Below are 17,642 nucleotides of genomic sequence, written 5' to 3'. Positions count from 1 at the left end.
GGGAATAATTGCAGCTTACAATTACTGAGCTGTACACGAAAATAGAAGAGTAGGTCTGAAATTAATATGCATAAAGCTATAGTTATGAGCAACATATTTTATGTGGCACAAAGCTTGGAACATTAAGACGGGGAAAGGAAGAAAGACATGAGCACCAACTACCAACTGTTTATTGAGCCAAGAAAACTTCTGAGCATGTGCAGATGCGTGAAGAAGTGAGGACATACACGTCAACCAGAAAGCCGTGTATTAAAAAAGCATAACTCAGATTCATATAGCACTATTGATGTGTCGCTGACACAGGTGGACCACTTCCCTCTAATGTTAAACGCTTGTAATAGCTCCCTGGCCATTTGACCCCTGCTCTTGCCTATAACCTTAACTTGTGCAAAACGCGGCACACATGAGCATCACTTAAATGCCCTGGAAGATGTGCACCGGCTGTGCTTTTTTTACACTATTTACGTGCCCCTATAGGCGGTCATTAATACACCGTTTAGTTTGTCTTACAGCTCAGGGGAATCTCGTAGAGAACTTTTATGGACATCCCACACTAATGACATCATGATGTTGGAAAATTGTGCGTCTGCTTCACAGAGGGTAACAGCCATGTCTTTGATACTCACAATTCGTTTTACATTTATAATATAAGCCTTCAAAAGTCAACGTGCCACAATGCTTTTGCTCCTTCATGCGAATACAGTAAACTCTCTGTAAAAGGAACACTGCTTAAATGGAACAGCAGCCTCTGATGTGATTAGTTTCGTCCCTGAATACTGTATCCTTGTTCATTATCTCTTGGTGTACAGAACTCCTGTTAATTGGAACATATTTATCCTTTAAGTTCTCTTATGAAGAGATCACTCTGGTCTGGTAAGGTCTGGCCCCCTTATGAAGAATTCACAGTGCATAGCTAAATGAGCACTGGTCTTATTTTTTATTGAAAGCTAGCACACCTTTCAAATAAATTTAGTTGCAAGTTGGTGCTCTACCCAGTCCCCTTCCTTTTTTGTCTGTGTGTGTGTTGCGTCCTTAACGTTTCGTTAGCATGAACCAACTAGCGCAACAAAACGTTCTAGTAAACATCCTCTGTGTCACTGTCTGTCTCTCGGTTGTTCTTCGTTTTCTATGATTTCTTCCATTTTAAAAGATGTGCTTTCTCCCCCTCACAGTCGGTAGTGGACTTCAGCAGCAACCTTCTGGAGCGCCACCAAGCTGGTGCGTGGGCCGACCTGCCGCCCATGGAGCAGAGGGCAGCTGCCTCGTCACTCCTTGAGGGGCTCGAACGTAATGCCATGCTCATGGTGAAAAGCCACAGCACCAACCTCAACTACAGCCGCCTCCAGAATAACATCAGTGAGCTTTGACGTTGCTCGGTTCCTTCCTTAGCTGCACATTTGTTGTGCCATAATTTCCATGTTTTACGGCACATGCAACGAGGACAAACGGCACATGCAACGAGGACAAACAAGGAGGAGACACTTAGAACAGCGAAATTAACGTTCTTTGTGTCCCCTCATTGTTCTTCCTTGTTCCATGTGCTGTGAAACATTGAAATTAGGCTGTACCAACTAGTCCAGTGCTCAACATTAGTGGAATGTCATATTCTATTGAAAAGGAGAAAAGAAGCTAAGGGAAATTTTAACGACTCATTTTTTATTAGACACAATATTATTGAGAACTAGCAGACGATGAGCCAAAGAAAGTATAGAGGATGTTATTAAAAGTAATTGTAATGTAAGCTTTATGTTTTCATTTCTTTTCTTACAGCCAACTTTGTAAGCCTAACCGTGTGTTTTTTTTCTTTTCAGTGGCAACTGTCAAGGTCCAGAGCATTCAGAGTGTCACAGACATGACATTTCCAGACCCATCTATCGTTCGAGGAACATCCTGGTCAGATTCAGGAGATTCCATCTATCTCCCGTACAAGACACTCCTGGAAAGTGCCAGAAATGGTGAGCCGCCACTACTACTTTTTACAAGTCCTGTTTCAGGGCGCAAATGTCTACTCAGATTGTTCAAAGCAAGTATAGATCTTGGTATTGTTTGGGCGTTCATCCCCTCCATATGTGAAATATAATTCACTGTCTGCAAATGTGTAAAATTTTCATGGCATGATTTCAAGGCTCCCAGTATTATGCTCCAAGAAAGAAAAGGAAGGAGTGTGCTGTTTTGTATGAGATTCAGTAATTAATGTTTATTAGCATGTAAATTAATATCTGATTGTTCTGAAATCAGTTGGCTTCAATTCTTGTATGAAAGGATTCAAACATTAGGCCCAAATGCATGCACAGTTTGTTTTTTGGTTTTATTAGTTTTGAGCGAAGAAAACTTTTGACGCTGGTCCTGGAATGCGACACATGGAATGATCGTCGAGCATGGTAGTGTCTCCAGCAAAGTGATCCTTTGCAGCAATATGCAGCACATTGAAGTTAAATGACCATTGATTATTTACTCAGGAAGCCTGCACAAATGTGCACAGTGCATTTCTAGCCATTTGAAGAACCACGCGATGATTGACATACCTTCGAAATCGAACACACTGCCGCTAAAGGGGTTATTGCATGCACAGTGTGGAACATACTGAATATAGCCAAGTCAAGACATGTGCAGGATTCACCATCATGCCAAGACATGTGTGGCCATTATAATAACCTGGACTCCAAGCATTCGTTTTTGGACAATATAGAAAAATGTAAGCAGTATAAAGTGAAGAATTAAAAGCAGCACAACTAGCTACTTTCTAACCCATCTTAATGCTTTGCATGTACCCTTTAGCACGCTTGCTTAATGCTTTACATTATTGGCAACATTATTTATGAAAACCTTCGTGTCAATGTAGGCTGTAGCAAGTATTTGCACCTGTCCGTGTTCATTTTACTACGCCCCAGTACTGAACACTTTGAAAATTCATTAATTCTAGAGAAACTTATCTTGTTAGAATATTTGAGTGCCCCATATATTCGAAGTCATTTTAATTTGAACATGAGAAATTTCAAAGCATTGAAAATGATCGAAAGGGTGTATATTAGTCTGCATGTAACCATCCTGTAAAGGTGGTCTCACTGCAGTGGAGAGGTGCTGTTTTGTGAGTACATTTATCAAGAGGAAAACCACACTGCCATGAAGCCACACTTAAAGATTAAGCTATACTTGCATCAATTCATCATTTTTCAAGTTTAAAAGCTTGTTATACCGTAGGCTTATATGCTCTAAGTATATATAGTAAATTTGGAAACATAACTTGTTTTACAAGCTATCAGTTGCATTATACCAAAATTCAAATCCTGCTACTACTCAAAATTCCTTCCCTTTGAACGAGAAAGAATGGCATTTGTATTATCTGCATCAAATGAAACCTGAACAGCAGCAAGCCTTCACCACCGTATAGTGCGTGGTAATAGAGAAATGTATTGGTCCTATAGACAAATCCTATTGGTCATATAAGAGCTGTATTGAGACTTTGTTGATCTTATTAAAATTCTATTGGCACCAATAAAAACCAATTGACCACACCTATTTGTCACCGACAAGACCAATAAGGTGCCTATAAGTTGTAGCATTCGTCACGTATAGAAACAAGAGACATGTATTGGCATCATTAGGGTTCAATAGGAGACAGCTATTTGTGCCCTATCAGACCAATAAATATGTATTGGTATCTATAGGTGACAGCTATTGGTATGTATTGGTACCCATAGGCTGTAATAGGTGAGGCGTATTTGTCGCCTATAGAACCAATAAATAGGAGCTATTTGTCATTTATAAAACTAGCTGGTGTGAATTGCCAACTGAATCAATTAATTGTGAGGTTATATGCATGGTATTAAGAGGCTATTCATATGTATTTCACTTAATGGCAAATTCAATCAAATGGGAGTTTTGATCTGTTCAATATATGAGCAAAGATATGTGTATTCCAAAATATTGCACCCATATTTTTTATAAATATCACCAAAATAATTTGACACCTAGTATGTAGAGGACGCCACCTGTTGCTTCTAGTAACTGGGAGGTGGCGCCCCCACTCTGTATAAAAGGAATCGGTGGGCATTAAACGGGGCTTTTTGCTGTTTGTGAACTACGCGTTGTCGGGTCATTCTTCGCGGGCTTCACGCCCACTTTGGGCTCGGCTAGCGGCATCCGCGCTACCCAGGCACGTTACTACATGGTGTCAGAAGTGGGATCCTGTGACAACCGTGCAACATGCAGGATAACGCAGCCGCCGCCTCCGCCGTGATCGCCAGCTTCACATTGCGAACTCCGCCGCAGTTCACTTTTGACAACCCAGCCTAATGGACGGTGTGGCTTCAACAATTCGAGGATTACTCCTTCGCCTCAGGACTGTCCTCCGCCCCCGAAGAAACCAAGGTATGCACGCTCCTCTACTGTATGGGTCCCCAAGGTCGCGAGGTGCTTTCGTCTCTCATGTCAGACGCCGAGGCCTATCGCATCGCTCGTACTCCGGCGTGACAACAAGTCTTTCAGGATATTATGTACACCCCGTCAACGAGGTATACGAGTCGAGAAGGTTCCACAAGCGCACGCAAGCGGTAGGCGAGTCAGTCGACGCGTTTTTCACGGCGCTCCGAAATCTCGTGAAGAAGTGCAACTACGCCTCTCGGGAAATCGACGACCGGCTGGTTCGGGACAGATTTATCGTAGGTTTGCTTGACTCTCGCTTGACCGACCAGCTCTGCCGCAATCCAAAGCTTACACTGGACGAGGCGCTCATCCAAGTGCAACAGTACGAAGACGCTGAAAATGAGAAATTGCGGCGTCAGGGGACAGGCCTTGCACCAGACGCACTGAACGTCGACGCCGTTGCGAACAACCAGTACCGAATGGCCGACGCCCCAGCATGCGAAGCTGCCCGAAGTAAAAGTAACGTCTGTCGGCCTCCCGAGTACCGCGCCGGCCCAAGTCGGCATGCGATTTTTGTGGCCACGCCCCTCATCCGCGATCTGAGTGCCCAGCATGGTGGGCCACATGCAACCAATGTCGCAAGAAGGGACACTTCGCGGCGGTTTGCCGCTCGAATAATACTAGGGGTTTAAGCCAAATCCAGCTCTGCGCCGTGGATGCCTCGCAAACAGAACGCCGGCACGTTGTTGTTCATGTCAACGGACGCCCCCTTCAATTCAAAGTGGATACTGGGGCGGACGTTTCGGTCGTACCTCCGAGCTTCGCCGGATGCCCAGTAGACCTTGACAAACCCGATAATGAACGGTTGATGGGGCCGGGCCGCTGCCGCCTAAGGTTGCTTGGGACGTTTCCTGCTACCCTGTCGTGGCGAGGCCGGTCGGTATGCAAAACGTTGTACGTTGTAGCAGCCATTCACTCTCCTCTGCTGGGGTACTCGGCGGTAGTGGACCTGGGAGTCGTCCAGTTTGTTGACACCGTGGAAGATGCGGAAGCTCCGAATAGGCCCCCAACGTCAGACAAGGCCGCAGCTTCGCTGTTCTCAGGCCTTGGCGAGATGCCTGAAGAATACCACATTCGTATCAAGCCGGGAGCGATTCCATTTTCTCTCAGCGTTCCTAGGCACATCCCTATTCCCCTCAAAGGCGTAGTCAAGAAGCACTTAGATGCCATGGAAAGGGATGGGGTCATCCGGCGAGTCACAGTGCCAACCCCGTGGTGTGCTGGTATTGTGCTGGTACCCAAAGCCGATGGCGAATACAGAATTTGTGTTGACCTCACGAAGTTGAACCAAGTAGTTCTTTGGGAGAGACACCTTATGCCCACAGTGGACCAGGTACTTGGCCGTCTTGGCAATGCCGCGGTCTTCTCGAAACTTGATGCGAAATTGGGGTTTCATCAAGTAAGGCTATCGGAAAGTTGTCAGGAGCTGACTACCTTCATAACACCGTTTGGACGCTACTGCTACCACCGCCTGCCCTTCGGCATCACGTCCGCTCCCGAAGTATTTCAGCGCCAAATGTCTCGGATTCTAGAGGGCCTGGAAGGGTGTGTGAACATGGTAGATGACATTCTAGTATTCGGCAGGAGCCGTTCCGAGCACGACAGCAGACTCCAAGCAGTCTTTTGCAAGTTAGAACAAGCGGGCATTACGTTGAATGCCTCGAAATGCTCCTTCGGGGTATCTTCCGTCAAGTTCCTTGGTGTAGTGGTGAGCGCCAGTAGCATCTCGGCTGACCCTGACAAGGTATCTGCTATTGTGAACATGAAGCCGCCGACAGATACGCATGGCGTCCGTCGTTTCCTGGGCATGCTGAACCACATAGGAAGATTTTTACCGAACCTGTCTGCTGTCACTACACCGATACGACTCCTGTTGAACAAGAACGCGGTCTGGACCTGGGACCATGCGCAAGCAACCTCTTTCGAGACATTGAAGGGAATGGTGGCATCTAATGCTTGTATGGCCAGCTACAATCCAGAGCTACCCACCCTTGTGTCGGCAGATGCCAGTTCGTTTGGGCTAGGCACGGTTCTCTTGCAGGAGCAACAGACGGGAGAGCGACGGGCTGTCGCGTTCGCATCAAGAGCACTGACTACCGCTGAGCAGCGGTACAGTCAGATTGAGAAAGAAGCGCTTGGTGTCTCTTGGGCTATCGAGAGGTTTGAGAAATTCCTGCGTGGACTCAGCTTTGTCGTTGAAACCGACCATCAGCCGCTTGTCAGGCTGCTTGGTTCAGCCGATCTGGACCTCATGCCCCCTCGCATCCAGAGATTTCGCATAAGGCTCATGCGATATCAGTTCACAGTCAAGTATGTTCCAGGAAAGTACCTGGCCACCGCAGACACCCTCTCTAGAGATCCCGAAGGCTCTTCCACGTCCGAAGAAGACAGCTCAGAAATTTTTGTGTCTCTGGTCGTGGCAGCCCTTCCTTCAACTCTGGCCGTACGTCTTGAAGACGTCAGGTCTCACCAAACTTCAGACGGCGAGTGCTCAATGCTGAAAGCATACTGCATGAAAGGGTGGCCTCGACGAGACCGTCTGCCGCTCAACATGACGCGTTACTGGGACCACCGGGGAGACTTCACTGTATGCGAGAACATGCTGTTCATGGGCGGACGCCTAGCTGTGTCCGCAGCACTACGCAGAGACATCGTGAACCTGCTGCATGATGGTCACCAAGGCGTCAATCGGTGCTTGGCGGTGGCCCGATGCTCTGTGTGGTGGCCCGGTCTCAACAGCCAAGTTAAAGCAGCCGTAGAGAACTGCCCAGCATGTGCTTCTATACGCGTTCAACGCTGTGAGCTCATGATTGCGACCGAGATACCATCAGCTCCGTGGGAAAGGGTGGCTATTGACTTATTTCATTTTGCTAATAAAGAGTTCCTGGTGGTTGTCGACTACCGTTCTCAGTACCCTGAGGTCCTCACACTCCGGTCCACTTCTGCGGGAGCCGTTATTTCTGCGATCAAGAGCACATTTGCCCGACACGGCATCCCGGTGACTGTTGTCAGCGACAATGGGCCACAGTTTTCCTGCAAAGCTTTTGAGGACTTTGGGAAGACATACGGTTTCACGCATGTCACGAGCAGTCCACGCTACCCGCAGTCGAACGGCGAAGCAGAGCGCATGGTTCGCACGATCAAGGAGTTGTTTCTGAAGGCCACAGACCCGTTTCTGGCTCTGCTAGCATACCGTAACACTCCCGGTGTGTCTGGCTACAGCCCGGCCCAACTGCTCATGGGACGCTCTCTGCGAACTCGTGTGCCAGCCACGGCTCAAAGCCTTGTTCCAGATTGGCCCCAGGTGAAAGAATTCAATGACAGAGATGCCGCCCAGAGACGAAGACAACAGAGAGACTGCAATAACCGACACGCAGCGCATGACCTTCGTGCTCTCGACGATGGGGAGGAAGTCTGGGTGCGTGACACGTGGGCAAGGGCGACGGTCCTAAGCCCGGCTCAGAGACCCCGCTCGTACATCGTCCAGACGCCCAGTGGCATACTAGTGAGAAACCGCAGACACCTTGTCCCCTGCAGCAATCCTCAGTCGGCCCCCTCAGATGAGACGGGAATCCCCAACCCTGCGGCCCCGACATCGGCGCCGTTTCCCGGACCACAGCGGGCAGCAACGGGTAACGCATCGGACACTCCAGCTCCTGCACCTGCTGCAGGATCGCCAGGTCACCATTACACACGATACGGCCGGCGCGTGGTGCCACCTCGGAGATTGAATTTGTGAGACTGCTTGGTGGTGCTCTTTTGGAACACTTGTGTTTGAGAGCTCCGGAAGGAGGGATGTAGAGGACGCCACCTGTTGCTTCTAGCAACTGGGAGGTGGCGCCCCCACTCTGTATAAAAGGCATCGTTGGGCATTAAACGGGGCTTTTTACTGTTTGTGAACGACGCGTTGTCGGGTCATTATTCGCGGGCTTCACGCCCACTTTTGGCTCGGCTAGCGGCGTCCGCGCTACCCGGGCACGTCACTACATAGTAAATTTGAGTAATTTCATTTCACTCTCAAGATTATGATTATAATCTTTGTGGGCTATATTATTAAGCCCACAAAATAGGTGTTTAGAAAGGAAAGTTATCATAGGGTTGAAAAAAGAACATGACTGCAGTTAATGTTTCAGCAGAGGGTCATGGTGTTCGTGTAGAGGCAGCAGTGTACTGCTTTCCTTCAAAGTGGAAAAGGGGTGGGAAATCAACTACTATCAACGAAATCACCGAATTCAAAAGTGTATGGTAGAAATTATCACGGCCTGCTTGAATGTCCATACCTATAATCCATACATTGTCCATTTCAGCTGGTGAGTGAAAACGGTTTTTCAAATAAAAAAGAAAAAGAAAAGGTGATCGATACGTTTCCCTGCTCCGCTGGTCGCATTACTTCTAGACACCTGTAGCCTTGGTGGTAATAAAAAGACAAGTCATTCATGATGCATAATAACGAGACTAGCATGACCAAGCTAAGTGCACGGTGAAGACAAATGCAAACAGCGCTGTTCGTTTATCTTTCCGTTGCCCCTGTATGTAGTACGTACGTAGGTGAGCTCGTTCGAGCACTTTAAAAGTGAACATCGATGTGTTCACATTCGCTGCCGCGGCCTGCAAGTTCATGCCCCCTCTGGTAAGAGAAATTGATGTCACCGGTGCGTGAGATAGTTGCATAGAAATTATTATTCAGACCGCAGTACAAATTGAAAGGGAAAGGTATAGCATTTGGAAGAGGCTTCAGTGCGATACAGGCTTAAGGAAAAAAAAATAGACTATGATGTCGCTAGAAGACGCTGTATGTCTTGCATTTTCTTTTTATTTGTGCCACCGACAATTCAGTTTGCTATGCTTTTTATAATCTTTTGATGTGTCTGTAGCTCAGTATATTTGACGAGAGAAAAATATTGCAATAAAAAGTGAGAAAACAAACTCTTGTTTTTGTGGCATGACCACAACACAAGTGCTTAAGCCAGCAGGCGTGCATGCGAGCCGACTACAGCCAGCCCCAGCCTCAGCTGTTTTCGGCCAAGTGTGTTGGGCAGCGTGATCGTGCTCTGTGTTTGTATAGATTTAAAGGTGTTTTAAAGTTAAATTGTCACATATGGAATCGTGGCGACAATGCTACATTAGTTATCAACAGCAAAGGAGTTACAGTGCTAGAAGCAGCATCTCGGACTTAAACAGCAATAAATGGTACATGTGCTGACACAATGTCCACCTAAGTGATTTCTTCCAAGCACATACCCTGTGGCTGTTAGGTAAGTGAACTGTTTTATATATTTGTTAGTCATTGATTGATTGATTTGTGGGGTTTAACGTCCCAAAACCACTATTTGATTATGAGAGACGCCATAGTGGAGGGCTCCAGAAATTTTGACCACCTGGGGTTCTTTAACGTGCACCCAAATCTGAGTAAACAGGCCTACAACATTTCCGCCTCCATCGGAAATGCAGCCGCCACAGCCGGGATTTGATCCCGCGACCTGCGGGTCAGCAGCCGAGCACCTTAGCCACTAGACCACCGTGGCGGGGCATATTTGTTAGTCAGTAGAAGTTGCTTTCCTTGTGTTTCTTATTCGTGTATTTGCCAGCCATCAAAGCGCATCCTCGTTAAAAGTATTTGACTGCTTCATGTGTTCCAGTGGTGTTTCCGCTCTACAGTACAACACCTATAAACATTCTGTGGGCTGTTCACATATACATACTCTGGCATAAATGCACGTTATTGACTAGCGCATTATTTTCGTGGTAATTCAAAGAGACTAAAATATGTAATGTCTTCGTTCAATCATTACAGTACACTTCGGGGATAGGGAAGAAGCTAAGCATATTGCCAACAAGAATCCTGCGTGGCTCTCCCATAATTAATTTAGCATTCATGCTCACTGAACCCATTGTTTAGCAGACGTGGTTGCAGTAGAGAAGTGCTTATTTAGGGAAGCTTTTTGGGTGACTCCCGAAGCCCAGACGCTGGGTAAGATAATGTGCTAGTGCCGTTTCACCTTGCCCGCAAGTATCCAAAGACCACCTATGTGATGAAGGTTTTGTTTCTTGGACACAAGCATAATCAAATCTGCTGCACAGATGTTACAAAATATCCATTCACACTGTGTGAAGCTGTTACCTGCTGCGAGCTCCCCTGAATTTCTATTATAGTGGCTCTACATTTTTTAATGTGTCATTTTTTTCAGTAGCACTTATAAAAATGTTTCCCCCTTTTTCCTGGTATTTTATATCTGTATTTCTTTTCAGGCACTAGCTGGCGAAGTGGTGCATTTGACAAGGAAAAACAGCATGCTTGGAAAGCTTGTTTTGGGGAAGATTGCCGTTTTGATGAAATTATCTGCTACTAATTATAAATATAACACAGGCCTCACTTCGAATGGATCTATTTCGTTTTATAGAGGCACTACTATATTGAAGTCCTCAAATGCCCATTATTTTTATTCTAAAGCCAAGAGTTCTCAACTGAGAAATTGGCTGCGACAGAGTTCCAATACATAAATACAGCACTAATAGACAAATAGAATGCCAGTAGACATATACAGGATTAATGCAATAGGCTAATAGAGCACCAATAGACAACTACATCAATAGACAAATAGAGGTCTAATGGACCACAATGCCACCTATAGACCCATAGAACACCAATAGACCAATACGTTCAATAATCCGATAGGCTATTGGTTTTTCTATAGGTGATTTTGGCTAGGGACACTTATGTGCATAGATCTGCAGAACAGGATGCACGTGCCTGTCTACGGCGACAACTGGACGGCGTGCACTATACCATCGCGAAGACTTGCCGCTGTTCAGGTTTCATTGGACGCGGATAGTACATGCATTGTTTCAACTTAAAAAACAAATAGGTTCAGTTTCTTGTTATATGTGATGTCTACCATTAGAATAAGCTCTGAAATTATTCTACTAGATCACTATTCCCTCCGAAGTTGATTCGAACCTAAAATTTACTATTTACACAAGCCTACCAAAACCCAATAGTCTTCCTCTGCCAATGAAAGCAGTGGAAAAAATGAAATGACATTTGCGAATGCCAGACCTTCTGTGTTTATTTTCTTCAAGGATATTAAGCACTACTTCTACTCAGCATTTACACGTCATACTTAAAAATTGATTAATTCCAGGTAAACAGCTCTTGCAGTTCTATTTGCTGATTAATTTCTGCTTTCTGCAAAATAATGATGTCATGATTATCTCAGGCGCACTGGCAGGGGGTGGTGTTGAGAACGAGATGGGAATCGGAGGTGGCACAGCAAACACATATATTTATCTGACGAAGCAGCAAAATGTCAACACACAAAATTCGCATAAAAAAGAAGCATATACACAATAATCCGCTAGACTTCCCAACAAGAGCTAACTACAATCGAAGTCAAGTTCAGAGCACGGGACTAAAAAGTCTCATACTCCTTCTATTGAAAGGAAGTAAAATTGATTGATTGTTTGACCTTGGCTGATTATGTTTTCACATTGTGCCACTTAGAGGACATTGTTCTCTGCAGGTGTGGTGAAGGTGGCCTTCTTCTCGTACCGCCAAATGGAATCCATTCTTTTGGCTTCCAATCTGACAGAAGCCGTGTCAAACAACACAGTGCGCCTGGTCAACTCCAGAGTGGTGGCGGCTGCTCTGGGGAGACGCAGAGTTCTCGGTCTTACTCAGCCAGTTCTCATTACACTCAGGCATAGCCAGGTAAGGCATGACATAGAATTTATGGATGCAGGCACATTGACGTACCCTTCAACAGCATAGCATGCTTGCACAGAGTTCTAGAATTGCGTACAAGTCACATGTTCTTTAGAGAATTTAGTTATTCTTCTTGCTGAAGCCACGAGAAAAAGAAAAGAGCGAGTTATTCTTCACTTTGTTCTCTTTAGGAATGCATGACTCACCATTTTTCAACTCTCAGATGGCACATTACTGCTATTAATTTCCATATGGTTTTGGCTAGGATGTTATCATTACACCATTGTACAGCAAAGAGAGTTGACCAATCAGTTTTAGATTCATCGAGTGCACTCTGAAAACTCTAATTTTGTTTTGTTTTTTATATACTCAATACTGCGAGTAACCCCCTGGTCACCAAGGCAGGAGTGGTTACAGTGCAATGAACAGTTAGATTAGTTACAAAATGTTGTCTTGTTACAAAAATAATAAGGAAGTACATAAACATCAACAGAATAATCAATCAGTAAAATCTAACTTACTGATTGCGAATAATAAAGCATACAGTCACTAAAAAACAATACAATGAGTATTCAACAACAAGTGAATCATTATCCAGTAAAAAAGCGTAAGAAGGGAACAATAACCGACAAAAAAGAATCGGACGTTAGCATGCCTGCCAACTCTTCCGTTTTCCCCATAAAACGCACAAATTTCGACCGCACTTACGATTTTGTGAATCTTGCCTGAAATTTAACGTAAAATATATAATTTCCAATTTCCGATAGAAAAATACAATTAGTAAAATAGCGTAGCCTCCACAATTGGTTACGGCGCATCGCCGTAGCTAGTCACGAAGGCCATAAAAATGGCATTGTTCGATATTCCGCCACCAGGAGAGAACAATATGTATTGGTGTTATCATCATCTCACATACCTGCCAAGTCTCCCGCATTGTCTGGGAGACTCAACCGTTTCTTCTGTTTGTACGGTTGCCATAAAAATTTCTCGGAAATCGAAATTTGTGTGCGCAATTTGGCCGCATTGACAAAATGCAGGTCAGTCTGTTCCAGGTTTTTTGTGAGCCCACCGCATTTTACTATAAATAAACTTGAGAGGCATTCATCTAAACGTACAGTGGTGAAAGGTTGGCCAATGTCATGAATGAACATTTCATAAATGCGGGTTCCTTTATTTTAACGGATGAAAAGCGAGATAATGCTCCAACTCCTGATAAGTCTCCTTTGCCGTATTCTATTTTTCTCGCACCCACAGATCCGGTTGAAGCAGAAAGATTAATCAGAAAAGTTAAAAACAATGTTGCATCAGGGATTGATGAGATAGGTTCTATTGAGTTAAAAATGGTGTCACCATTGATATCTAATGTCTTGGCCTATGTTATCAACCTCACCCTCACTAACGGTGTATTTCCAGAGCAGCTAAAAGTAGCAAAAGTCACTGCAGTACATAAAGGTGGTGATATCAATACTTTAGCGAACTATAGACCTATATCCGTGCTTCCAACAATATCAAAAATATTTGAAGGGGTTATTTATGATAGACTTGCATCCTTTTTTGATAAGCACCAAATGATAACAAAAAGTCAGTATGGTTTTCAAAAAATAAATCAACAGAACAAGCTCTACTGTATATCAAAGATAAGATAATCGAAAATATGGAAAACAAAAAATATACTCTTGGGCTCTTCCTCGATCTTCAAAAGGCATTTGACTTCATACAATTCAAATCATTGATTCATAAATTATCAAGTTATGGGGTGCGTGGAGTTGCACTGCAACTGTTTAAGAGTTACCTAGAAGATCGTTATCAATATGTAAAACTGAATAACACTATTTCTGCAAAGATAAAGTTGAACCAAGGAGTCCCCCAAGGGTCTATACTGGGGCCATTACTGTTCCTTGCCTATATAAATGATATTGTCGATATACCTCATTCTCCTGAACTTTTAATGTACGCTGACGATACGAATGCTTTCTTTTCATCAGACAATCTAATATCACTTGAGGTCAGTGTAAATAATTATCTAAGTAATCTTTCAAATTGGTTAAGGCAAAATGGACTGCGCTTGAATGCAAAAAAAACAACCTATATGATATTCCGACCTATAAACAAACCTATTAGTAACATAGCTGTAAAATTCGAAGGAAATTGCATCGCACATGTTAGGGAACCAAAGTTTCTTGGTGTATGGTTTCAGGAGGAATTAAACTGGAACACACATGTAAATCATCTGATCACCGCATTAGCGCGAATAGTTGGTTGTTTTTTTAGAACAATGCACTTAATCCCATTGAGGTTAAAAATAAGTATGTACTATGCACTCTTCCATTCTAAAGTGAGTTATGGGATGTTAGTCTGGGGAACGACATCACAAGGGAATTACCATAAGTTAATAACTATACAAAAGAAAATATTGCGCTGCTTTGAAAATTACAGGGGGAATCTACAAGACTTGCGCACTGCTCCACTATTCATTAAACATTCCATACTCAGAATTGATCAATTATATCATTTTAAATTACTTCAGTTAATACAAAAAACTAAGCTATATGAAGAAAGTTGCACCGAAAGACCACACTACAGTCTGCGAGAACAAAAGAAACGAGCTCCTAGAACAAGAACCAAGTATGGAAAACAAAGTATTGCTTACCAGGTACCTCAAGTTTTAAATACCCATGCAGATCAATTGAACTTCAGGGCTAGTAGTGCGACTTTCAAGAAACAAATAAAGAACTTATTCATAACCACCGGTCTACACTATCGAAACTACGTAATGGAGTCTCATGCCTCTGCAAATGCTTAAATTGTTCATAAACTTCTATGTCTATTATACGAGTGTATACAGCGGAATTCATTGTATCCGCATGCATTTTGTGTCTGTTTTTGAGTTGTTTCATTGATATTGTTTAGTTGTGAATTTTAACGAGAGTGACCTCTAATTCTTAAAATGTGTTATGTAAACTTCTTATGCTATTTATGTTTGAATTTTGTGTTTACAATTTCAGGTTGCTTGAAACCAATGTATTGAATATATATATTGTTTGTCAGTGCTGATGTCTAAGCTTTGCACTGTCACGGACTGCGGAGGGACAAGGGCCTTTGTCAGGCTGTTCGCCTTTAGCCCTTTGCCCCTGCAGTGAGCTCTGTATCCGGCTTGCTGTAAATAAAAATACTACTACTACTACTACTACTACTACTACTACTACTACTACTACTACTACTACTACTACAATAGAGTCGCAGTGATGCATCCTCTAAGTTTTTGAGTTTATTTTGCTCCTCCCCTGTGTAAAATACCTTGAGAGTATGGTGAATAATTAATTAATTCATACTCCTGAATCTGTCATTGCTGCCAAATTTTCTGTTTATTTGACAAGAGTACTGCTTTCTTTCATGCCTTCCTGTGTGAGGGTTCATATTTTACTTAACAGGCCTTCCTAGTGTACCAAAGGTGATGTTGCAGTCAGCAGTATGTGGAAAGTATTGCAATTATAATGATAATAAAATGGGCATGCTTGCTCCCATAATGCAGAGCTGCTTGTCTCGTCTGACATATTTGCCTTTTAATTCTAGGAGGAAAATGTCAGCGATCCCCAGTGTGTTTTCTGGGACTTCAGCAAAAGGTACATTGCCCATCTCAGTTTCCATTGTGTGGTAGTGTTTCTATGATCTCGCAAAATATCTCTTAGCTTTGAACATGCCAATATTTTTCAGAGGTTCAATTGTTTAACCCTTTCAGATGCTAACTCTAAAGAACTGTCTGTAAATGTGTCAGATTTATACATTATTTCAAGGCACTCAACAGTCTGTTGCAACAACAATAATGCCATAATGTGAAATCCAAAAAACAGCAGGGAGAGAAAGATGAAAGCTTGCGATGAAAAAATCTGTAAGATCAACATTCCAACAAGCGGTCTTGTTTTCTTCAAAACTAGAACAGAACTGATTTCTTTAGCGCTAGCTTGTCTATGCTTTGTACCATCTCCATCCTAACAAAGGAAGGGTGAGGGCAACGTTGGATACTTGGGTGTGGGAGGGGTCAGTGATGAATTGTGTGAGTGAAGAGGAAACCAGTGTTCTATGAATAAAATGAAAAGAAAGACGTGGTGGAAAGGTGAGGATGTATATGTTTCGCTCTATCAGGGTTGTCAGAAGTTAACAATGATAGGTTTGAAAGTCCTAGACGCTGAGCTTAACTCGCCTTTCTTTTCATTGTGTATGTACCATACCGAATAGATTCAAGAGCCCCTTTAGAAAGTGTTTATGCTTACTAGTTGGAGCGTATTGAACTTGTGAATAAGGTATGACTCTGTATACAATAATACCTCGTCACATCGAAGTCGTAAAAACCAGGAAAATTTGGAGATAAACGGATTTTTCTAGATGAGCAAAGTTGTGCTATTCGTTGGGAAAAATGAGCACTTTTCACAAAAATTCCTACTAGTACTTACCAACTCTTCAGCTGCAGTTTCTAATCTTTCTTCTTGTGAAGGTTTAAAAGAGAAAAAAATAATATACAAGAGACATTAACCGGCTCGGTTTTGTCCCACTGCCATTTTATTTAGCAAAGAAAAACTGCCTAATGCTCATCTGATCCTTGACGCTTCACATCTGACAATCTTCTCTGCTGTTGCACTCGAGCTTATTTCAAAGGCACACCATCAACGCTGCTTCAACGTTTGTGAACTTTGACCTCTAACCCACTTTCGCTGGCTGGAGAAGCTCTACTGAAATTCATTCAGCACTTTCTGCTTGTTTTTCAGCACCAATAAAAGCATAGACAAAGGGATGCTGAATTCTTGCGCAATTTCGTTTGGCCTCCTTTTTCCGCTTCCTTAATTAGGGCAACATGTTTTTCTAGCGTTAGCTTTGATGCCATGCTTGCCGCACTCATCCTAAGTTGCCGCTCCTCATAGTCAGCAAAAACTTCGTACCACTCAGTTTTCGCAGAGGAACGGAAATCACAGCTCGGGGAAAATCACGAGCACTACGCTCACTGTCGGTAAAGAATTCGTACCATGTAGTTTGCACAGGTGAACAGAAATCACACCTCAGGGAAAATCGTGTGCACTGCACTAAGTGAATGAGACAAACTACGCCGAGCGGGGGTAGAAGGCCTCCCTGCTCAGCGCATGTGTCACGTGATGTGGCACGGGTTTGCTTGACATGTTGATATGTCACTGGGCTGAGACCTCGCGTTCGAGGAAAGCATCGACGTTGTGGCAGGCGCGGCTAAATAAGAAAAAAAAATTGACGAACTTCAGGCGTGGCAGCATCACACAAATCTTGTGAAATGGTCTGGCAGTGGAATTTTTGTTCCTCTGCCAGTCAAAATTTCGAGTTATCCACAATCCGACCCAAAAGTACTTTTGAGATAAAAGAAAAAATATACATGGGACGTATAAAAAAATATTTGGTGGCGCAGAAAATTTCAACTTAGCTAATTTTTCGAGATATGTGAGTTTGAGTTAAAGAGGTATTACTTCATTTGCTGTCTCTTGTAGACCGGATGTTT

At 43.6% G+C, this 17,642-nt stretch overlaps 1 protein-coding gene across 3 annotated transcripts in view; it reads left to right on the top strand.

Moving 5' to 3' along the window:
* The window catches only part of LOC119181126 (latrophilin Cirl), a 251,259-nt gene that overhangs the window by 162,860 nt on the left and 70,757 nt on the right, over positions 1-17,642 (top strand). For all 3 annotated transcript variants that reach the window (XM_037432309.2, XM_075874840.1, XM_075874841.1), the window contains 4 exons: positions 1,173-1,356; positions 1,812-1,955; positions 11,946-12,133; positions 15,701-15,750. In XM_037432309.2, coding sequence (XP_037288206.2) covers positions 1,173-1,356; positions 1,812-1,955; positions 11,946-12,133; positions 15,701-15,750 — 566 coding nt within the window. The remainder of the gene's footprint in view (positions 1-1,172; positions 1,357-1,811; positions 1,956-11,945; positions 12,134-15,700; positions 15,751-17,642) is intronic.

Source organism: Rhipicephalus microplus, chromosome 10, assembly GCF_043290135.1.
Source record: "Rhipicephalus microplus isolate Deutch F79 chromosome 10, USDA_Rmic, whole genome shotgun sequence".
NCBI classification, from domain to species: Eukaryota; Metazoa; Arthropoda; class Arachnida; order Ixodida; family Ixodidae; genus Rhipicephalus; species Rhipicephalus microplus.
This window is presented reverse-complemented; position numbering and strand designations above follow the sequence as displayed.